The 25,172-nt window shown below is 41.8% G+C and overlaps 1 protein-coding gene across 3 annotated transcripts in view; it reads left to right on the top strand.

The window, feature by feature from the left end:
- xylb (xylulokinase homolog (H. influenzae)) overlaps positions 1 to 25,172 on the top strand; it is a 283,379-nt gene that overhangs the window by 246,152 nt on the left and 12,055 nt on the right. For all 3 annotated transcript variants that reach the window (XM_059971798.1, XM_059971796.1, XM_059971797.1), the window contains 3 exons: positions 2,384 to 2,442; positions 7,642 to 7,729; positions 15,383 to 15,477. In XM_059971798.1, the coding sequence (XP_059827781.1) occupies positions 2,384 to 2,442; positions 7,642 to 7,729; positions 15,383 to 15,477 (242 nt within the window). The remainder of the gene's footprint in view (positions 1 to 2,383; positions 2,443 to 7,641; positions 7,730 to 15,382; positions 15,478 to 25,172) is intronic.

The raw sequence follows: 25,172 nt of genomic DNA, 5'->3' as shown, positions 1-25,172 counted from the left end.
CCTTGACTGAGTTGTAGTTCATTCCATTTTAAGTTGGAAGTTCATTGTCCCACTCCAGATGTACACTCCATTGACACTTTATAACCTGTAGAGATGGACACCTCTGCACCAGCTCATAAATACAAATGTCTAATCAGCCAATCAGGTGGCAGCAACTCAATGCATAAAAGCATGCAGACATGGTCAAGAAGTTTAGTTGTTGTTTTGACTGATCATCAGAATGGGGAGCAATGTGATCTAATTGACATTGACAATGGTATAATTGTTGATGCCAGATGGGGTGGTTTGAGTATCTCAGAAACTCCTGATCTCTTGGGATTTTCATGCATAACATTTTCTAGAGTTTTCAGAGAATGGGGTAATAAACAAAAAAAAACACGCAGTGAATGGCAGTTCTGTGGGCAAAAACACCTTGTTATTGAGAGAGGTTAGAGGGGAATGGCCAGACTGGTTCAAGCTGACAGGAAGGCGACAGTAACTCTAATAACCACACATTACACCAGCAATGTGCTGAAGAGCATCCCTGTACACACATGTTGAACATTGAAGTGGATGGGCTTCAGCAGCAGAAGACCATGAACATACACTCATTGCTTACCTAATGAAGTGGGCACTGGGTGTATAAGCATGTAATGTAGGTCTGTGCAGTACTGAGAGCGTGCTTTAGTGTTGGAAATTTTGATGTTCAGTTCAGACGTCAATTCTCCACCCTCAGCAAGCGATAGAAAATCTCATGGCACTAATCAGAGGTGTCGGTTTAGTCCTGGCTGATTTTTATTCTTAAACCTACACAAAAGCAAGACAAATTATCTGGCCTTTTATTGCATTTCTCTCCACTTGACTCTGTGCAAAACTGGCCGTAGCATTTGTCTCTGTGACAACAAAAACACTACAGAATTGCTTCAGCAAATATACTGAGGCTACGAACGTGTTTACTTCTTTTCCTCCTTTGCTTTCTCTCAATTTCCCCTCTTCTGTTATCATAATTTACCAAGGTAGATACTAAAAAAGAATAGGATAGATTCTAAGCATAGGTAACATTTTGAAGCTCCTATTTTGAAAGTTCATTTGATGTTCCTACCTCAGGTTATAAATCTAATAAAATTGAAATAGAGCTTTTCAAACATTGCTTTTGTTATGCCATCTGCGGTTGGAAATTTATAGTAGTGCAATCACTCAGATCAAGTATGATGTTCTCCTGAGGGGGTGTCTATGGTGGCAGAGGCCGAAGCAAGTACCATATAGTCTGCTTGTGACTAGGGGCTTCTAGGCTTCACAATCCTGCCCATTTCACCACTTGCTGATTGCCACAAGACTTAATCCAGGATGTTAGGGTGGATTCCCTTCATAGAGAATGCCAGTGTGTTTAAATGTGGGGAGTCTGATGCACAGGCAGCCACCACTCTGTCCTTGGCAGAACAGGGTCTGGATCCAATGACATAGATTGCAAGGTGACTGGGGACCCTTCACTACTGTAGCCTTCCTCTGCCTTAACTGCCATTGTGATTGTCACCATCTTCCACCAGCTCCACCATTGTGGCAAACATGAGGAAATCTGCAGATGCTGGAAATTCCAGCAACACACACAAAATGCTGATGGAACACAGCAGGCCAGGCAGCATCTATAGGGAGAAGCACTGTTGACGTTTTGGACCGAGACCCTTCGTCAGGATTGTCACCATTGTGGTCTTGGTCGAATTGAACTTTGTCTGGAACCTCCCCCTTGACATTACGTAGCTCCTGGTGGGGTCACCTATGGCAGTAACAGATGGCAAAACTCCAGGCAACATCGCTCTTGGGATCCCAGAACATCACATGCCTCTCCAGCATGACAAGGTGACAATCCTCGGAGAAGGGAAATTGAAAGATATTTCATTCAAATACTGTGAGCTTTAAAGAGGATTGGTTGCAACATTACAAAAGCTACAAATGCATTTGGGATTATCTCATACAAGAACATTTCAAAGTTCAAAGTAAATTTATTATCAAAGTACATAAATGTCACCATGTACTGGCCTGCAATTCATTTTCTTGCAGATATTCACATAACAATGAAATACAATAGAATTAAAGAGAAATTACACACCAACAAAAACTAACAAACAGCCAGTGGTGTGAAAGATGACTAACTGTGCAAATACAAAAAAAACCAGATAGGTAGATAAATAATACGAGTTGTGGAGTCTTTGAGGGTGAGGCTGTAGGTTGTGGAATCAGTTCATTGATGAGGTGAGTGAAATTATCCATGCTGGTTCAGGAGTCTGATGGTTGAAGGGTAATAACATTTAATCATCTTACTAGTAATGCACTCATGCTCCTTGACGTAAGATAGCAGCTTTGCAGCTTTTTTGTAGAACTATTACAATTCTTACTTCTGTTACAGTGCAAGGGACCAGAGTGCTGGCCACCGGCGGAGCTTCCATGAACCCAGATATACTGCAGGTAGGAAGGAAAGCCTTTTGCATAATTCTGTCCTACAACTAATATGGTTGTCTGCAGTCTTGAGAACTTATAGATCCAGCTGACTCCAACCCCTGAAGGTCAGTATGCTTCACCAAGTCCCAGTTCTGTGGGTGGATAGTTGGTTGTCATTGTACCATGAAGACAGTTGATGTTTCAGATCAAGACCCTTCAGCTGGACTGAGGGATTAGAGGGGAGATGGCCACAATAGAGGGATGAGGGGCAAGGTTAGATCAAGAGCAGTCAAACAATAGGTAGATCCATTTGAAGATGGTGACTGGCGGATGGAGGAGGGAAGGGTGGTAGATACAGAGACTTGGAGGTGACGGAGGGTGCAGATGATGCAATCTGAGAGGAAAAGATAGAACTGTGTAGGTCAGAAGGAGAGAGAAAGGGACAGAGAGGAGCAGGTTACCTGAAACTGGAGAATTCAGTGTTTATGCCATTGGGTTGAAGACAACCTAGATGGGATATGGGGTGCTGTTCCTCTAGTTACTCTACTATATATAGAAGATAGGACATTTATCAACTGGAAATCTAGAAATGGAATATTGTCGGTGTTGCCCACAGCATTCCCTAGTAAAAAATAATGCAAGTCATTGGATGTCATCAGATGCACATACTATGAAGCTACCTTCCTGCAACACACAGAGTACTGAAAGAGCCAAACCTACGATCAGTAGTCATATCTAACTCTATCCCTTGCCTCACTCTCATTTCAACACCACTCTCCCTCTCTATTCTGAGAACTACTGTGTGCCACAACAAACATCCAACTTCTCACTAGGTCAGTAAGAAGCTGTGGTGAAGCAACACTTTCTCTAATTGAAGCATGTTACATAAAATCATAATACTCAACTTTAAGGTGACCTGGAGTTGATTTCCAAGTTGCCAGTGATCTGGTGACTTTCCCAGAGAAATCCAGAGTTTTTCCAGGTACAGTTATCGCAGCCCAGGCAGAAATCAAAGAAGTTTTTCTTCTTCTCGCCTGAGTTAGTCTTCCACACGTGTAATGCCCAGAAACTACCATAACCTATCTTCCCTTGCCCCTCCTCACCAAGCTTACCATTACGACTAGTTCCAAGTCCCTCCTCACCATCATAGCTAGTTTACAGTCAATACATGCTTTGGTTTCAGTGCACAGTATAATTAACATTTGAGACACACAGTAACATCTGAGGCTTATATTTATAACTGTCCAGAAGGTGAGGTAAATTTGTATTAAAAAATAACCCTGTCATTACGTTTATCAACTTCTATATTTTTTGTGACAATATTTGCGCACTCAATCACTATGTTGTGATAGTCTCCATAAAAGTAATGCCAGAATTTTTAAATACAAACAGAAAAAAAAAACTGGTAATGCTCACCTGGTCAGTCAACATCTGTGGAAAGATAAACGGAGTTAATGTTTCATATCTGAAACCCTTGGTTAGAACTGGGAAACAAAGATAAAAAAAAAGTCATTTGAAGTTGCAGGGAAGATGGAGGATGAATTACTGTAGGTAAAACAAAGAGAATGTGAAAGGGTGAGACAAGATCAAACGTGGCAGTTAGAGTCAGGTTATGCTTCTTCACTTACATTATGTATTGCTAATAACAGGGCTGTGGTACATGCCCCGAAAGTCAGGTTTCACTAATGGAGCACTTGCTACTGACCATCTGAGACAGCCTGAAAAATGTCTCAGTTATCTCCATCTCTTCAGTGGCCTTCATCTGTAGGAACCACTAAAAGTGTTTTTGTTTGAACCTCCCAAGGAAGAACTAGTGTGTAAAATTACCCTCCAGATAAGCCTGCAAGCTATTAGTTGTTTTCACAGTAAAATGATCCACATCACAATTACCGATGAAACATTCACATACTGTCATGACCACTGCCCGCTTCTGCATCGTTCCGTAGAGCATTGGGCTTCTAGGTTTCTCGAGCATACGTATTTACTAATTGTTGTCTTAACTAGAGTTGGAGGCTCTTGTGCTTTCTGCTCAAGGTAATGGTTACTGCACGGGTTTTCCACATTCTGTGATCATTTAAAGCGGACACTCGATTAACACTTATTGCGGGGTCCTTGTGTTGAGAATGGTCAGTCTCGCAGTGTCTCTTGGTAGTGCCACCAATTCCTGTAAAGTTGTGCTGTCTAGAATCAGCTGACACAGATTTAAATTATTTTTTTCATTATATCAATATTTAGTAGTTACATCTTTATATAAAGATTTCAAAAATCCACAACATACGTTAAACAACACCAACAGCTTGCATTGGCAAAGTACCTAAAAACAAAGGAAAATATCGCATGCTTCACTGGCATTTAATCAGACATAAAATCAGCTCAGTGCTAAGGGTTTTTTCTGAAGTTTTGTCAAGGCAGTGACAAGTTAGGGAGTGAATTCTGGGTCTTAGGTCTCTGGTCAGTTAAACATAAAGATAAACTTTATTTGTCACATATACATGGAAGCATACAGTGAAGTGCGTTGTTTGCATCGACGCCCAACACAGTCCAAGGATGTGCTGGGGGCAGCCCACAAGTGTTGCCGTGCTTCTGGCACCAACGTAGCATGCCCATAGCTCACTAGCCCGTACATGTCTGGAATGTGGGAGGAAACCAGAGCACTCAGAGGAAATCCACATAGTCACAGACAGAATGTACAAGTTCTTTAAATCAACATGGGGAATTGAAACCCAACTGCTGGCATTGTACAGTGTCATGTTAACCGCTACACTACTGTCGACAACATGCCTATCAATAGTGGGGTAAAACAGGAATATGCAGTATTCATGAACAGAGGCATACATACTCCTGCTGTTACTCCAATAGGTTAACACTGCACTCAAGTAGCATCTGGCATTTTCCCCCTTTGGCTCCTAGAGGCCATAATTTTGCTCTTGTAATGATCCACATTTAGTGCATTTTTATATGCTCTCCCCTGCCTGCATTTTTGCTGTGCTAAAATCATTGTACTGCCCCCCCCCCATTCTTACCCATTGTGTCCCAATGCCTCAATATTGGGGTGCCATTGTGGCCTAGTGGTTAACATGACACAATTGCAGCTTGAGGTGTTGGAATTCGGAGTTCAACCCTGGTGTCCTCTGTAAGGAGTCTGTATGTCCTCACTGAGAAATGCATGGGTTTTCTCTAGGTACACCAGTTTCCTCCCACAGTCCAAAGACATACCAGGTAGGTTCATTGATTATTGTAAAATTATCCCGTGATTAGGTTAGGATTGCTGGGGGTTACTGGGCAGAACGACTTGAAGATCTGGAGGGGCCTATTCCGTACTGTATCTCTAAGTAAATAAATATCCTACACATTCTATTATCTGTCCTGAGTGTGATTTAATCATTACACATGAGCACAGAAATTAACAGCCTGTTTTACCATTTAATAACATCATAACTACTGTGACTGTCATTTCAATTCTGCATTCCTGCCGACCAGACTCATTTCTCACACCCTCTTATTGAGTATCCATCAACCTCTGGCTTAAAAAGATTCAGGTTCTGGTGTCATTGCCCTTTGAAGAGGAGAATTTCAAACACCCACAACTTTCAGCCTGAAAAAGAATGACTCCATCCCTGCTTTAAATGGGTAGCACCCTATTCTGAACTTGTCTTCCTCAACTCTAGATTCTTCCACAAGAGGTAATGTTCTCTCTGTGTTTATCCTGTCAAGGCCCTTCAGGATTTCATATCCTTCAAGAAGGTTAACTTTCACTCTTCTAATCTGCAGCATCTGTCCAACCTTTCTTCGTAGGTCAACCCAGCCAGAGTATCAATCCAGTAAACTTCCTCTCAGCTGCTTCCAAAGGATTAATATACTTTCTTTAATAAAAAGACCAATTCTCCAGGTGAGGTGTACTGATATCCTCCATAACTGAAGCATGAACTCCCTACCTTTCTGAGCAGTACATAATAACATTGTGCAAATTATCATAATTACTTGCTGTATCTGCATAATAACCTTTTGCGAATCATGCAACTCGGACACTGTTAGATCCTGGTGGCTTTGCGATCCAGAGGTATGGAAGTCCAGAATGAGGCATAAAACTTGTTGCTTGTGGCTGTTTTATTCAGTGTTACAGGAACACAAGACCAACAAAATGCGCAGAGGACAACAAAGTTGTGATCATCTCTAACTGAAAAGATAACAGCATTCCAGTTATAACAATTAATCTGTACACTAGTCAGATTCAAGTGGTGTGACACTGCTACAGAAAAACTAAGAAGCTTCTGGAAAATAATTACAACAGTTTTACTGGAAAATTCACTGAGCAGATCATATAAAAATACAAGTATAGGAGAGTTAAATGACGAGAAAAATAATAATTCTGCACCCTAATCCAACATCAGCCAAATATCTCTACCATTCAAAGCTCTGTCTTTACCTTCAGGAAAGATATCAACAGGATTGAAAGAGTACAGAGAAAATTTACAACGATGTTGCCAGGACTTGAGACCCTGAATGATAGGGCAAAGTTAAGTCTTTATTCCTGGAGCACGAGAGAATGAGGGGAGATTTGATAGAGGTATACAAAATTATGAGGGGTATAAATAGGGTAAATGCAGGCAGGTTTCTTCCACTGAGGTTGGGTGAAATGACAACTGGAGGTCATAGTGAAATATTCGAGGGGAGCCTTCTTCACTTCAAGGGCAGTGAGAGTGTGGAATAAACTGCCATCTGAAGTGATGGATGCAGGTTTGATTGTAATACTTAATAGAAATTAAGATAAGTGGATGGATGTGAGGGCTGTGGAGAGCGTTGGTCCAGGTGCAGATTGATGGGATGAGGTGGAATAACAGTTTGGAATGAACTAGATAGATCACAGAGCCTGATTCTGTGCTGTAGTCCTCTATGGCTCTAATTATTTCTTAATTTTCCTTCCTTCTCACTGACTTCATTCATGGCGCCATACAATCATGAATAGTGCTTTCCTATACAATTAAAAATCTATTTTCTGTTCTAATTAATGATTTGTATGATACAAAACCTGTGTATGTGTTTTTTTCCCTGAAGTCCTATGATTCATTCCTCAAAGGACCTGCCTTATTTCATTCCACTTCACAGAACTCCTCTTTCCCCACACAAGTGTGGTCTCCGGTGTGACTGTGTGGCGTCAGTACCTTCTGCAGGAGTGCAGTGATATCAGAGGATACGCACTCACCACCTGTTTGTGGATTTTTGCAGGTCTTGGCAGATGTGTTCAATGCCCCAGTGTACACAATAGACACAACTAATTCAGCTTGCCTTGGATCTGCTTACAGAGCAAAACATGGTACGTAGAAGAAATGAATGTAATCAGGAGATCAAAATCAGTTTTAATAACACTGGCAAATCTCATAAAAGTTGTTATATGGTAAATTTCAGTTGCTTTTAAGTAAGTAATTTGACAATCTGTTAAAGAATAACATACTTATTTTCTGTTGGTTAGATAAAATATTTCTAATTGCAATATAAGAATGCCTTTGAACATACAATTGATGTTTTGAGCCAAGACCCCTTCCTTTCCAATCCTGAGGAAGAGTCTCGGCCCAAAGCATCGGCTGTTTATTCCCTTCCATAGATGCCGCCCGACTGGCTGAGTTCCTCCAGCATTTTAGACCTTAAGATACAGGGCCTATAAAAAGTGTTCATGCCCTTGGAAGTTTTCATGTTTTATTGTTTTACAATATTTAATTACAGTGGATATAATTTGACTTTTTTGACACTGATCAATAGAAAAAGACTCTTTTGTGTCAAAGTGGAAACAGATCTCTACAAAGTGATCTAAATTAATTACAAATATAAAACAAAATAATTGATTGCATAAGTTCCCCCCCCCCCCCCACTTTAATATGACACACCAAATCACCCTGGTGCAGCCAATTGGTTTTAGAAGCCACATAATTAGTTAAGTGGAGATCACCTGTGTGCAGTCAGGTGTTTCAGTTGATTGTGGTAACGATACACCTGTGTCTGGAAGGTCCAACTGCCGGTGAGTCAGTGTCCCGGCAAAAACTACACCATGAAGACAAATCCAAGAACACTCCAAGCAACTCCACAAAAAGGTTATTGAAAAACACAAGTCAGGAGATGGGTACAAGAAAATTTCCAAGCCACTGAACATCTCTTTGAGTACAGTTAAGTTAATTGTCAAGAAATGGAAAGAATATGACACAGCTGTAAATCTGCCTCGAGTAGGCCATCCTCAAAAACTGAGTGACCGTGCAAGAAGGGGATTAGTAAGGGAGGCCACCAAGAGACCTGTGACAGCTCTGAAGGAGTTACAAACTTCAGTGGCTGAGATGGGAGAGACTGCGCATACAACTGTTGCCCGGGTGCGTCACCAGTCGCAGTTCTGTAGAACGACAAAAGGAAAGCCACTGTTGGGAAAAAAAACTCAAATGAAATCTCAACTAGAAGAAGGTTCTATGGTCTGATGAAACAAAACTGAGCTTTCTGGCCACTGCACATCATCAAAAACCCATCCTCCCTTCTGAGAAGCATGGTTGTAGCTGCATCATGCTGTGGGGATGCTTCATTGTAACAGGCCCTGGAAGGCTTGTGAAGGCAAAGGGCAAAATGAATGTAGCAAATTACAGGGAAGTCCTGGAGGAAACTTGATGCAACCTGCAAGAGAAACATAGAAAAGCTACAGCACTATACAGGCCCTTCAGTCCACACCACTGTGCTGAACACTTTAGAAATTACCTAGGGTTACCCATAGCCCTTTATTTTTCTAAGCTCCATGTACCTAACCAGGAGTCTCTTAAAAGGCCCTATTGTATCTGCCTCCACCACGTTTCCCGGCAGCCCATTCCACACACTCACCACTCCCTGTGTTTAAAAAAAAACACAACTTACCCCTGACATCTCCTCTGTACCGACTTCCAAGCACTTTAAAACTGTGCCCTCTCATGTTATCCATTTCAGCCCTGGGAAAAAGCCTCTGACTACTTACACAATCAATGACTCTCATCATCTTATCCGCCTCTACCAGGTCACCTCTCATCTTCCACCACTCCAAGGAGAAAAAGTCGAGTTCACTCAACCTATTCTCATAAGGCATGCTCCCCAATTAGGTAACGTCCTTGTAAACCTCCTCTGCACCCTTTCTATAGTTTCCACATCCTTCCTGTAGTGAGGTGACCAGAACTAAGCACAATACTCCAAGTGGGGTCTAAGCAGTGTCCTATATAGCTGCAACATTACCTCTCAGCTCCTAAGCTTGATCCCATGGTTGATGAAGACCAATGCACCGTATGCCTTCTTAACCACAGAGTCAACCTGCGCAGCATCTTTGAGTGTCCTATGGACTCAGACCTCAAGATCCCTCTGATTCTCCACACTGCTAAGAGTTTTACCATTAGTGCTATATTCTGCCATCATATTTGATCTACCAAAATGAACCACCTCACACTTAACTGTGTTGAACTCCATCTACTGCTTCTCTGTCCAGTTTTGCATCCTATTGATGTCCCACTGTAACTTCCGACAGCCCTCCACATTATCCACAACACCCCCAACCTTTGTGCCATCGCAAACTTACTAACCCATCTCTCCACTTCTTCATCCAGGTCATTTATAGAAATCACAAAGAGAAGGGGTCTCAGAACAGATCTCTGAGGCACACCACTGGTGACCGACCTCCATGCAGAATATGACCCGTCTACAACCACTCTTTGCCTTCTGTGGACAAGCCTCTTTGCAAGATCCACAAGCAAGGTCCCCTTGGATCCCATGTCTCCTTATTTTCTCAATAAGCCTTGCATGGGGTACCTTATCAAAGGCCTTGCTGAAATCCATATACACTACACCTACTGCTCTACCTTCATCAACGTGTTTAGTCACATCCTCAAAAAATTCAATCAGGCTTGTAAGGCACGACTTGCCTTTGACAAGGCCATGCTGACTATCCCTGATCATATTATACCTCTCCAAATGTTCACTAATCCTGCCTCTCAGGAATTTTCCATCAACTTACCAACCACTGAAGTAAAACTCACAACCACTGAAGTAAGAACTGTGATCTGGTAGAAGATATGCTTTCCAGCAAGACAATGACTCTAGGTGTAAAGTAAAGCTACACAGGAATGGCTTAAAAACAACAAAGTTAGTATCTTGGAGTGGCCAAGTCAGAGTCCAGACCTCAATCCAACTGAGAATTTGTGGCTGTATTTGAAAAGGGCTGTTCACTCACAATCCCTATGCAATCTGACAGAACTTGAGCAGTTTTGTAAAGAAAAATGGGGAAAGATTGCAGTGTCTAGATGTGCAAAGCTGATAGAGACCTATCCACACAAACTCAAGGCTATAATTGCTGTCAAAGATGCATCTACTAAATTCTGATTTGAAGGGGGTGAGTAATTATGCAAGTAATTATTTTGTGTTTAATTGTTGTAAATTTCGACCAATTTGTCGAAATTTGCTTTCACTTTGGTAGAAAAGAGTCCATTATTTTAATCAGTGTCAAAACCAAATTAAATCCAATGTGATTCAAATTTGTAAAACAATAAAATATGAAAACTTCCAAGGAGGGTGCATACTTTTTATAGGCACTGTATAGGAGCAAAATTAGGCCACTTGGCCCATCAAGTGTATTCTGCCATTTCCTCTTGACTGATTCATTTTTCCTCGCAGCCCCAATCTCCTGTCTTCTCCCCTTACCCCTAACCACACAAGAATCTATTAGCTTGTGCCTTAAATATACCCAATGACTTGGACTTCACAGCCACCTGTGGCAAAGAATTCCACAGATTCACCTCTTTCTGGCTAAAGAAATTCTCCCTCATTTCTGTTCTAAAAGGACACCCTCTATTCTGAGACTGTGCCCTCTGGTCTTAGACTTACCCCAGCATAGGAAACATTCTCTCCACATCCACTCTGTTGAGGCCTTTCAACATTTGATAGGTTTCAATGAGGTCACCCCTTAATCTTCTGAATTTCAGTGAGTACAGGTCCAGAGCCATTAAACTCTTTTCACATGACAAGCTTTTCAATCCCGGAAACATTTTTATATATCTCCTTTGAACCCTCTCCAATGTCAACGCATCCTTTCTCAGATAAAGGGCACAAAACTGCTCACGATACTCCAAGTGAGGCCTCACCAGGGCTTTATAAAGTCTCAACATTACATCCTTGCTTTTATATTCTAGTCCTCTTGAAATTATTGTTAACATTACATTTGCCTTCCTCACTACAGACTTGAGCTGCAAATTAACCTTTAGGGAATCCTGTACTAGGATTCCCAAGTCCCTTTGCTGATCAGGTTTTTGAATTTTCTCTCCATTGAGAAAATAATCTACACTTTTATTGCTTCTACCAAAGTGCATGATCAGACTCTTCCTGACATAGTATTCCATCTGCCACTTCTTTGCCCACTTTCTTAATCTAAGTCCTTCTGTAGCCTCTCTACTTTCTCAAAACTACCTTCCCCTTCAACTATCTGTAAGCAAACTTTGCCACAAAGCCATCAATTTCCATCATCCAAGTCATTGACATATAATGTAAAAAGAAATGGTCCCAATACAGACCCCTGTAGACCACCCCTAGTCACTGGCAGCCAATCAGAAAAGGATCCCTTTATTCCTACAATTTGCCTCTTGCCAATCAGCCACTGCTTTATCCATGTTAGTATGTTTCCTTTAATACCATGGCTCTTAACTTGTTAAACAGCCTCATGTGTGGCACCTTGTCAAATGTCTTCAGAAAACCAAGGTACACAACACCCATTTCTTCATTTTCTATCTTGTCTCTTATTTCCTTAAAGAGTTCCAATAGGTTTGCCAGGCAAGATTTTACCTTGAGGAAACCATGCCAACAACGGCCTAATTTATTGTGCCACCTAATACCCCGAAACTACATCCTTAACAATCAGCTCCAACATCTTCTTAACCACTGAGGTCAGACTGATTGGCTTATAATTTCCTTTCTTCTGTTTTCCTTTCTTGAAAAGTGAAGTGACATCTGCAATTTTCCATTCCTTCAGAACCATGCCTGAATCAATTGATTTTTGAAAGATTATTACTAATGCTTCTACAATCTCTTCAGCCACCTCTTTCAGAACCCTGAGGTACAGTCCATCTGGTCCAGGTGACTTATCTACCTTCAGGCCTTTGTTTCCCAAGCACTATCTCCATGGTAATGGCAACTTCACACACTTGTGCCCCGTGACACTCTCCAACTTCCACCATAGTACTAGTGTCTTCTGCAGTGAAGACTGATGCAAAATACTTATTCAATTTGTCCAGCTTTTCCTTGTCCCCACTATTACTTTTCCAGCATCAGTACTGGATTTCCAGTAGTCCGATATCCACTCTCACTTTTACTCTTTATGTATCTGAAGAAACTTTTGGTAACCTTTTTAATATTCTTGGCTAGCTTACCTTCGTATTCTATCTTTTCCTTCTGAGTGACTTTTTAGTTGCCTTCTGTTGGTTTTTAAAGGCTTCCCAATCCTCTAACTTCCCACTAATTTTTGCTGTATTATATGCTCTCTCTTGGGCTTTTATGTTGGCTTTGACTTCTCTTGTTAGTCACGGTTGTGTCATCTTGCCTGTAGAATACTTCTTCCTCTTTGGAATGTATATATCCTGTGCCTTCCGAATATTTCCCAGGAATTCCAGCCATTGCTGCTCTTCTATCATCCCTGCCAGTGTCCTTTCCCAGTCAATTTTGGTCAGCTCCTTTCTCATGCCTCTGTAATTCCCTTTACCCCACTGTAATACTGATACATCTGACTTTAGCTTCTCCTTTTCCTTTGCAGGGTGAATTCTATTATATTTTGATAATTTAATCTATAGGTTCCTTTACCTTAGGCGCTCTAATCAATTCTGGTTCATTGCACAACACCCAATCCAGACTAGCTGATCCCTCTAGTGGGCTCAACCATGAGCTACTCTTAAAAAGCCATCTTATAGGAATTCTGGAAATTTCCACTCTTGGAATCCAGCACCAACCTGATTTTCACAATCTACTCGCATATTGAAATCCCCCATGACTATTGTAACATTGCCCTTTTGGCATGCCTTTTCCATCTCCCTTTGTAATTTGTACACCACATCTTTGGGGAAGGGGGGGATATCTGTAAATAACTCCTATCCCCCTCTGACCCTATGTCACCTCTTACTAATGATTTGATTTCATTTACTACCAACATTGCCAAGCCACCCCCTGACTACTTGCCTGTCCTTTCAATAGAATGTGTATCTTTGAACATTAAGCTCCCAGCTATGATCTTCTTTCAGCCATGATGCCCACAATGTCATACATGCCAATTTGTTTGTGTGTGAGTTGCTTTGGATTTCTAACATCTGCAGGCTTTCTTGTGTTTAAGAATGAATTTTCCTTTCTTAAAATATCATTGGTCATAAATGTTCAATCTAATATAATTATTCAATGTTGTTAATGTCATATGGCCCAACTGGTGTGAGATAACATGTATACTTTACACAAGCCTCCTTCCATCCTACTTCATATGATCCTATTAATATTCCTATCCACTCCTTTGTACCAGGTCTGGCTGGATTTCCCTTAGAAGCATTAGTAGACATGTGCGTGTTAAAGGGAATCGAGTGAGATCGAGTTAGTGCAGGGGCTGATGTAATAGATCAGCAATGAAGTTATTGAGTGGTGAAGCAGAAACAAAGGGGCTGAATGGTCTACTCTTGCTTCTGTTTTTCTACATTATGTTGCACAATCAACTGCTCATTTTTTTAGCATTCTCTATCTGCATTCTCGAAACTTCCCTGATGATGTTTGACAATCAATTGATGAATTCATTCATTTGCAGGAGCTGGACTGGGTTGCCAGAGGCTATTTAAGGCACACCCCATTGGGAGCATTTAATAGGTGGTGGGAGCTTATCCTCATTACCTCTCCCGGATATAACCACCTTAAAAAATCTTAAGCACACATATATACATAGCTAGGGTGCCTCTGACTTTCGAGTAGTACTGTAGTAATTTTATGTATTGCTCTGTACTGCTGCCTCAAAAATAAACAAATTTCATGATATCTGTGAGTGATGATAAACCTGATTCTGATATGGAGTCTCTATTGTGGACTGAGAGTGGGAAGGTGGCAGGGAGAGAAGAATCACAGTTGGGAAAAGGTGAAGAGAGAGAGGGGAGGGAGCAGGAAGCACCAGAGACCTTCTGTAATGATCATTACAGAGTTGTTTAGAATCAAATGACTTTTCCTGGTGTCTTAGGGCTGGCCATGTCTGCACCCGCGACACCCCACTGACCCGTCATTCCTTCTCTGCCACCCGTCCCACACTCCTCTCATGGTGCTCCACCCTTGCCATTCCTTTGCTCCTCCCGTCAGACGCACAAACTTGCTCTCTGCTTCAAAGTCTTAGGCACTCTAGCTATATATATCTATATCTAAGACATTTGCACAGTACTGTAGGTGTGTGTATCAGTAAATTTTACAGATAACCCACAGTACAGACAGACTGGGATCAGGACAGGCTGTAAGCTTTTTTTTTGTCAGTACGATGTGGTGCTACTTTGAGCAGCAAGTACCAGGCCACTATCATGGGGTTATTTGGGTGAGTTTTAGCACAAAGTGCTGTCCAGGACAAAACTATTTGTTTTTTCAGACTATTTGAATGCTAGATTCAGATTCAGATTTGCTTTAGATTCACTTACATTGAAACATACAATGAAATGCATTATTTTGTGTTAACAACCAATGCTATGGGCAGCCCCAAGTGTCCTCACACATTCTGGTGCCATCATAGCATGCTCACAATGCTTGGCAGCATCTGGGTTACGTGGAAGACATTCCATCCCATTTGTTATGGTGCAACACCAAGAGAAATGTTCACCTTTCCCTTTCAAGACTTGCTAAACATTTCCAGCATTTGTAGCTTTTGATTTCATACTGCAGAAAATTAGAAAGCGTTATGTTTTCTGCACTTTTTTACATTTTACTTGTGTTACAGGTTTGAAAGCATCAATGGGACAGTCCTTCGCAAATTCAGTGAAAATGGCAGCATCATCAAAGCTGGCAGTCAAACCCATATGTGAAGCAGACACGGTGAGCATGTGTGTGAGAGAGGGAATGAGGGAGTGAGAGAGAGGACAAGATCCTCTACAGGGTTTATTTTGTTAACTTTAATGATTCCATTCCAATACCTTCATCTTGGCATTGAATATGGTCCCAGAAGCTTACACTGTGCTACCACTCCTGATTAGAGACTGAAGGTTAAAGATGCGAGGCTCTTCCTGGCCTGGCAGGGTGTTCCACTGTCTGCACAGTAGCTCCACATGTCTGTTTTTCAGCAGGATGTTGGATACTGACTGATTGTTGCCCACTCCTCCCCAGATAGCTCATGCATTGTCTGACACCCAGTGCAATAAGCAGGGATGGTTGCTAATCGGCTGATGACCTTATGTGAGCTGAACTATCCACTGTCTGCTGCTCTAACAGACTTGTCTAATATCAAGCTATGTGTGAAGAGTGCTGTGTAAATTAGAAAATATTTCAAATAGACTGCACTCAGTGGCCACTCTATTAGGTACACCTGCTCATCAATTCAAATGTCTAATCAGCCAATCATGTGGCAGCAACTCAATGCATAAAAGCAAGCAGGTGTTCAGACCAAACATCAGGACAGGGAAGGAATGTGATCTGAGTGACTTTGAACATGGAATGATTGTTGGTGCAAGTTGGGGTGGTTTGAGTATCTCAGAAACCGCTGATCTCTTGGGATTTTTATACTTAACTTTCAAGAGCTTACAGAGAATGGTGTGAAAAACCAAAAGAAAACATGCAGTGAGTGGTAGTTCTTATGACCAAAAACGCCTTGTTAGTGAGAGGTCAGAAGAGAAAGACCACACTGATTCAAGCTGACAGGAAGGCAACAGTAACTCAGATAGCCACACATTACAACAGTGGTGCGCAGAAGAGCATCTCTGAATACGCAACGTCGAACCTTGAAGTGGATGGACTACAGCAGCAGAAGACCACACCAGGTTCCACTCTTTATTAAGTACAGGAGGCTGAAACAAGAGTGATAGATAAACTACTCAGTTTTCTTACCGTTAGCGAGCAGAATGCCCAAAACTAACCATTCACACTGAATATTTTTATTTATTTTCACTGGCGTGCAGCCACTTCCTGTTTGAATTGTTTGCTACAGTTTTGTGCTGAACACCAACGTCCATCCTGTGGGTGCCCTGTGAAATTTACTTTTCGCTGCTGCAGTTTGTAATCCTTTCCCAGTGTCTCAGTGCTGCAATCGTCTACATTAAATAGTGTCTGCCCATCCTGCCCACATTCTTACTTCCTGTCACTCAGAAAGGGCACAAATCCCAGTACTGATTTCTAAACTAGTTTATCCACTTGTGTAATGAGGCTCCTAATTTTGCCCATCTATTTAGATCCTGCGGTTCCTGGGCTTCTGTCTCTGAGACAGTTGGTGTACAATCTGTTTTCACATATTGCCGCTTTTTCACTTAGGAATAGGTTAGGAACTGGAGGATGAGAGAAGTAGTAAGCCAATTAACCTCTTGGGCCTGCTCTGCCACTCACTAAGATCAGTGAGCCTGATCTCCGGGTTAAATCCAGGTATCTGTTTTTTCTCCCCTACTTAATGTGGCTTTGATTTAAACAAAATCAATCCTTCTCAGATTTTAAATTAAAATTAAAAGTTTAAAATAAAGATACAAAATTAAATTTAAAACCATTGTTGCTGGTAAAGAACTTTAAACTTTTACCCCCTTTAAACCATAAGACAGAAGTAGGAGCAGAATTAGGCCATTTAGCCCATCCAGTCTGCTCCACTATTCCATCATGGCTGATTTATTATCCCCCTGAATCCCATTCTCCTGCATTCTCTCCGTAACCTTTGACACCCTTAATAATCAAGCACCTATCAACCTCTGTTTTAAATATACCTTTAGCTATCTATGGCAATTCCAGAGATTCACCCCTTCTGGCTAACATGTTTCCATGTTGCATCGTCATGGTAGTCTAGTGGCTAGCACAACGCTTTACAGTGCAGGCGACCTGAGTTCAGTCCCCACCACTGCATATAAGGAGTTTGTATGTTTTCCCCAAGACCGCATGGGTTTCCTCATGGTCCAAAGACTGGTAGGTTAATCGGTCATTGTAATTGGTTAGGCTACGGCAAGATTGGGGGATTGCTGGTTTGCATGGCTCGCAGGACTGGAAGTGTCTGTTCCGTGCTGTGGTATCTCAATAAATTAAAAATTTAAAAACTTGATCCTATATCCAGCATAGCTGATTCCTTACTGCTGAGAGCACTGTACACTGGAAACTGAGCTGTAAGGCACCATTTCCTTCTACAGTGCTCCAGTTGCTGTGCTTTTAAAAGTCATTTACTGTGCACTTTCCTTCTGAGGCTTAAGGGTAAATCTATTGCACAGCAGACAACATATTAGTGAAGTACACCAATTATGCCTAACTAATGCATGCAAATTAATTAATTAGGAAATGTATTTCTGTAACTAAGCACTCTAGGGTTTAATTTTCTCTAGCAATGCAATAGTTAAAATCATTTACATAAAATCACTTTGTTCCTTTAACGCAACATTTAAGCTGCCCTGTTTACTTTAATTGGCTTAATGACTTTGTTAAAAGAACACAAACAAATTTAACACAAGCGCATTAATCAATGTATTTTACCAGAAGAAATTAAGCCCCTGGGAAAGATATCCTGATCATTGGTCATTTTTACACTGACTTATTGCCAAGCCATAAATGCAGTCAAGGCATCAAAGCTGTTTTGGGCAAGGTAATTACCATACATTAGCATGGGTAATGTACTTCATTTGCACTTGTTGAGGTGTTACTTATGAATAAATCTAACTCATTTCTGATTTTCTTTAAGGTGTTTTGCTATTAGTGATAACTTAAAATTTTCATTGTTGCCAGCCAGCCAGTTGGTGATTAATCTTACTGTGACAACCCTCTTTGGAAGCTAAGATACCTGTTCCCTTAAATCTTTTAATGGAATATAGAAGTAGTTTTACCCATTTAAAGGGAATAAAAGAATTCTGTCAATTTTGCACCAAACTTTTTCAGTTACAAGTCTTTTTCTCAACTGTTCAGAAAATAACTGGCATTTTTTAAAAAAATGTGGGATGCACTTTTTTCCTTCATCTGTATGGGTGTCCACACCGTGATCCTGATTAAACAGGCGAGTCATATGCTGTCCCTGCTTTGCAGTAATGTCACAGTGTTGTAGACAACCTGGAATATTCAGTCCACCACTTCCGTCTCAAGATGTAAATAGTGTAAGTGTTCTGCCTGCAAATGAGCCACTATCACTTTTGAGTCCGTTACAAGTCTTAAGTATTTTAAGCAAAATTCTTTCATTAAAACTTGTTTTTCTCCATGACTGAACATCTCCTTAATCGCCTTTTTCTGGTTTCCTATCATTGTGTGGAGATAGGTCTCTACCGAAGGAGGAGTAAAATGTTCCTTCCCTCTGCTATCCTGCAAGTCACCCTTGGTTAGCATGTGCTTAGCCCCCTCCCCCCCCAGTCAGGATGACGTGAAGCCATGGGACCAGGTGGTGGATGGTCGTATGAGCAGCTGGTGCATATCACAAGTCCTGGTTATGTGACCACTGACACCAGGCAGACAATCTCTGAAGAGTATTGATAATGTCTGGGTACATCCGTCTTGTAAAGACTTGGGCCAGAAGAAAACCACTTCTGTAGAAAAAATTGCTAAGAACAATCATGGTCGAGGATAGATGGAAGACCACGATCGCCAGCGTCACATAATAATGATAATAATATGTGTGCTATATTTTTAATACAATTCTGGATATCTTCGAACACAGAACACAATAGCACAGTACAAGCCTATCAACCCTATTGATGTTTTAACCTACTCTGAAATCAATCTAAAACTTCCTCCTACATAAACACAAGAAATTCTACAGATGCTGAAAATCCGAATCACAACATTCTGGAGGAACTCAGTAAATCAGGCAGCATCTATGGAAATAAACAGGTTTCTGGCCAAGACTCTTCCTCAGGACTTAAAAGGAGAGGAAGAGAAGGAGGATAGCCAGAAGATGGTAGGTGAAGCCAGGTGGGTAGGACAGGTAAAGGGCTGGAAAAGTAGGAATCTGATAAGTGAGCAGACATGAGGAAATCTGCAGATGCTGGAAATTCAAGCAACACACACAAAATGCTGGTGTAACACAGCAGGCCAGGCAGCATCTATAAGGAGAAGCACTGTCGACCTTTCCGGCCGAGACCCTGACGAAGGACAGTGCTTCTTCCTATAGATGCTGCCTGGCCTGCTGTGTTACACCAGCATTTTGTGTACGTTGTGTGATAAGTGAGCAGAGTAGGGAAGGAGGAAGGACTCTGGGTGGAGGTGATACGCAGGTGTGAAGAGGTAAGAGGCCAAAATGGGGAATAGAAGAAGAGGAGGGGGAGGGAAAATTTTCAAAATCTAAAGGACGCCCCTTTAGAACAGAGAAGAAGAATTTCTTTAGCCAGAGTGTGATGATCTGTGGAGTTCTTTGCCACAGACAAAGAGGCTGTCATTTAATATTTTTAAGGCAGAGGTTGCTAGTTTCTTGTTTAGTAAGGGTGTTGACAGTTACGGGGAGAAGGCAGGAGAATGCTGTGAGAGGGATAATATATCAGCCATGATAGAATGGCACAGCAGACTCATTGGGCCGAGTGGCCTAATTCTGTTCCTATTTCTTATGAGTCACAACTGATTGTTATTGAACTATTTGTTTTGATGCTGAAAAATAATGCTGTGCATTTCTGATATTTTGCATTTAAGATTTGCAATCATTTGTTCTTTTGGTATTAACAAAGCAGGTAAACTTGTACATGCAGATTAAGCTGACTGTTGAAATAAGTGCAGTGTAATTTAGAAGTAAGCTTATTACAAGATGAACTTGGTCATCGTTCGAATGTCTGGGCATTAGGGAAATAAAGAGACTTCTTAAATCATGGTTTTTACTCTTCAAAATAACAAACATTAGAGTTATCACTTCCATTCAGTTAAAATGTGGATGCGGGTGCCTGCTGTGGATGACAAAGATCTGGGTGATGCCGTGGCACCTGTTTTACGGCAGCTGTTTCTCACATTCCCATTTCCTTGTCCATTATGCGGTTGAATCCGTTGGTGAAGAATTACAAGGCAGCTCTGAGGCAATTGACTGTAGTAGATAAGATTGGTTGAGGGCATGGGTTATATAAAATACAGTAACTTTACATCCCTTGCCTGTGTGAGCAGAAAGAGGGCTTGTGCTACGAAGGACAAAACTAACTAACTTGAAGTGACAAGAACCTTTCGGGTGTCATTTACGGGATTAAATTCAAAGCTGATCATTTTAAAATATAGTGTACTACATAATTATTCTTGGTCAGTAACCAGCCAACTTTCAACGAATAAGAGCATAAGAAATAGGAGCAGGAGTAGGCCATCTGGCCTGTCGAGCCTGCCTTGCTATTCAATAAGATCATGGCTGATCTGACCATGGACCCATCTCCATCTACCTGCCTTTCCCCCATAACCCTTAATTCCCCTACTATGTAAAAATCTATCCCACCTTGTCTTAAATATATTTACTATGGTAGCCTCCACTGCTTCATTGGGCAGATAATTCCACAGATTCACCACCCTCTGGGAAAAGCAGTTAGACCATAAGACAGAGGAGCAGAATTAGTCCATTTGGCCCATTGAGTCTGATCATCATTCAATCATGGCTGATCCTTTTTTACTATTTCCTCCTCAATCCCAGTCCCCAGCCTTCTCCCCATAACCTTTGATGCCATGTCCAAGCAAGAACCTGACCTCCACAGCACTAATTCCACAAATTCACTACCCTTTGGCTAATGAAATTTCTCCACATCTGTTTTGAAAGGGTGCCCCTCTATCCTGAGGCTGTGCTGTCTTGTTCTAGACTCTCCCACCATGGGAAGCATCCTTTCCACATCTACTCTGTCTAGCTCTTTCGACATTTGAAAAGTTTCAATGAGATCCCCCCTCATCCTTTTGAATTCCAGCAAGTACAGACCCAGAGCCATCAAACATGCCTCATATGATAACCCTTTCATTCCTAGAATCATCCTTGTAAACCTCCTCTGGGCCCTCTCCACTGCCAGCACATCTTTTCTAAGAGGAGAGGCCCAAAACTGTTCACAATACTCAAGGTGAGGCCTCACCAGTGCCTTATAAAGCCTCAGCATCACATCCGTGCTCTTGTGTCCTAGACCTCTTGAAATGAATGCTAACATTGCATTTGCCTCCCACACCACCGACTCAACCTGCAAGTTAACTTTCAGGGTGTTCTGCACAAGGACATCCACGTCCCTCTGCATCTCAGATTCATAGATTTTCTCCCTGTTTAGAAAATAGTCTGCTCATTTATTTCTACTACCAAAGTGCATGACCATGCATTTTCCACCATTATATTTCATTTGCCACTTTCTTGCCCATTCTCCTGATCCTTCTGCATCCTACCTGTTTCCTCAACACTACCTGCCCCAGTATACAGCATAAAAAGAAGTGGTCCCAACACCGACCCCTGTGGAACACTACTAGTCACCGGCAGCTAACCAGAAAAGGATCTTTTATTCCCACTCACTGCCTCTTACCAATCAGCCAATGCTCTAACCACGTTGGTAACTTTCTTGTAATACCACGGGCTCTTAACTTGGGAAGCAGCCTCACGTGTGGCACCTTGTGAAAGGTCTTCTGAAAGTCCAAATATCCAACATCCACTGTATTCCCTTTATCTATCCTATTTGTAATCTCCTCAAAGAATTCTAGCAGATTCTCCAGGCAGGATTTTCCCTGAAGGAAACCATGCTGACTTTGTACTATCTTGTCCTGTGTCGCCAAGTACTCCATCACCTCATCCTTAACAATTTACTCTAACATCTTCCCAACCAGGCTAACTGGTCTATAGTTTCCTATCTGCTGCCTTCCTCCTTTCTTAAAGGGTGGAGTAGTATTTGCAATTTTCCAGTCCTTGGGCACCATGCCAGAGTCCAATGATTTTTGAAAGATCATTTCTAATGCTGCCACAATCTCTAATGCTACCTTTTTCAGAGTTCCTCTGGTCTGGGTGACTTATGTACCTTTAGGTCTTTCAGCTTTTTGAACATGTTCTCTCTTGTAACAGTAACTGCATCCACTTCTCTTCCTTTACACACTAAAACATCAGGCATACCGCTAGTGTCTATCGCAGTGAAGACTGATACAAAATACTCATTTAGTTCATCAGCCATCTCCTTGTCCCCCGTTATTATTTCTCCTGCCTCATTTTCTAGCGGTCCTATATTCACTCTCATCTCTTTTTTATTTTTATCATACTTGAAAAACTTTTACTATCCACTTTGATATTATTTACTAGTTTGCTTTCATATTTCATCTTTCCCGTCTATTTTAATTGTTGTCTGTATGTTTTTAAAAACTTCCCAATCCTCTGTCTTCCCACTAATTTTTGCTTTGTTGTATGCCTTTTCTTTTGCTTTTACAATACCTTTGACTTCCCTTGTTGCTGCTCTGCTGACATCCCTGCCAGCAGCTCCTTGCAATTTACTCTGGCCAACTCCTCTCTCATACCACTGTAATGTCCCTTACTCCACTGAAATACTGCTACATCAGACTTTCCTTTCTCCCTATCAAGTTTCAAGTTGAAGACAATCATATTGTGATCACTGGTTCCTAAGGTGTCTTTTACCTTAAGCTCCCTAATCGCCTCTGGTTTGTTACATAACACCCAATCCAGTACACCCAATCCCTAGTAGGCTCAATGACAAATTGCTCTAAAAAAACATCTCTTAGGCATTCAACAAACTCACTCTTTTGAGATCCATTACGAACCTGATTTTCCCAATCGACCTGCATGTTAACATCTCCCATGACTACCATAACATTGCCCTTTCAACTCGCCTTTTCTGTTTCCTGTTGTAACCTGTGGTCCACCTCCCAGCCACTCTTGGGAGGCCTGTCTGTAATTGCCATCAACATCCTTTTACTCTTGCAGTTTCTTAACTCAACCCACAAGGATTCAACAAGGAAACAGCCATTTAAATGGTACAGTAAGAGAGGGGAAAGAAAAACACAAGAAGGAAACCTTAACAGACGCTTTAGACAGAGCCAGTGCCTCTTCCGAGCTGAAACCTGATTTGAGCTGAAGCTTGTCGCCGTAAGTTCCTCCTCATCTCTGTCCCAAATCTATTTCCCCGAATCTCGAGGCCATGTCCTGTAATTCTGGTCTCACCTACCAGTGGAAACAACTGATCTATCCCTTTCATAATATTAAGTTTCTATTAAGATGTCCTCTCATTCTTCTGAATTCCAGTGAGTACAATTTCTCCTCGTAGTCTAATCCCCTCATCTCTGGAATCAACCTGGTGAGTCTCCTCTGCACCACCTCCAAAGCCAGTATATCCTTCTTCAACTAAGGAGACCAGAACTGCACACAATACTCCAGGTGTGGCCTCACCAGTACCCTGTACAGTTGCAACATAACCTCCCTGCTCTTAAATTCAAAAACATGTACTATCTTGAGTAGTAAGAGGAGATTTCACTTTAGCAAGCAAGCTTCACGTTAGGGTGTGGTACTTTTTGTCTCTTCCTTTAATTCTGATCCTATCCTCTTGGTTAATATTTTGCCTTTAGATTCTGTTATTTTACTGCCTGCCTCTCGTGGTCCTAGAGAGCGGTGATGGGCCATTCTCTTCAATAACTGTGGTCCATTGGGTGATGTTGGTCTCACAAACCTTTTGTGTAAGGAGCTCCAGGCTTTTGTCACAGTGTTAATAAAAGCGAAGATTTTATTTTATTTAGAGATACAGCATGGTAACAGGTCTTCCGACCCATCAAGCCCACGCCGCCCATTTACACCCGTGTGACCAATTAGCTACTGACCTGTATATCTTTGGAATGTGGGAGGAAAGCAGAGCACCCGGAGGATACCCACATGCTGATGGGGAGAACATACAGACTCCTGACGGATGGCAGCGGGAATTGAACCTGGGTCGCTCTCCACCACCGTGCTGCTCCTTTCAGTTCTGACCAAAAGAACCTGGTATGGCGACTGGGGACTGAGAGTGATGGTGAGGAGGCTAGTGGCTAGCAGTGCTCCAAGGAGATCGGCGTTGAGCCACTTACTGCTTGCTATAAACGTTGATGGTTTGGATGTGGATGCGCAAGATGTAATCAATAAGGTTCTTTTCTGAGGATCGTCACCTTTTCGTGGTAGAAAGGCTCATCAGCTCCTGTGATCCCTAGAGTGATGCCGTCTGCAGTTTAGGGTCAGCCATGGCAGTAAGATCAAGGGTAGGGTTCCAGATAAGAGTGATCCAACCAGGGCCCCACTGATGGAGTTGGCGAAAGGTGATGTCACATCACAATGGCAGTAAAGGCGTAGGAAGGCTGCAGCGGAGAAGGGTCCCAAGTTGCCTTGTACTCCACGCCTCTGGACTCTGACCCCGATCTGCCAACGAGTGTGTGGTGACCGCCCCTGCATCAGCCTTCCCATGTTAAGCAAGGTCATACACAAGTGTTCTCCATGAAAGAAGTAGACAAAGCCCTTAGGAGGGTATAATGCTCAATTGAAGTGACCACCCATACTAATCAATACACACAGAAAGTGGTGGAGTTATTGATAATGTGGAAGGCAGTCTTAGGTTAAAGGTGGACTGAGAAATGGAAAGATGGAGTTTAATCCTGATAAATACAAGGTGATGCATTTTGGAGTACTAGTGAGGTGA

This window comes from Hypanus sabinus, chromosome 6 (genome assembly GCF_030144855.1).
Source record: "Hypanus sabinus isolate sHypSab1 chromosome 6, sHypSab1.hap1, whole genome shotgun sequence".
In the NCBI taxonomy this organism is placed as follows: domain Eukaryota; kingdom Metazoa; phylum Chordata; class Chondrichthyes; order Myliobatiformes; family Dasyatidae; genus Hypanus; species Hypanus sabinus.
This window is presented reverse-complemented; position numbering and strand designations above follow the sequence as displayed.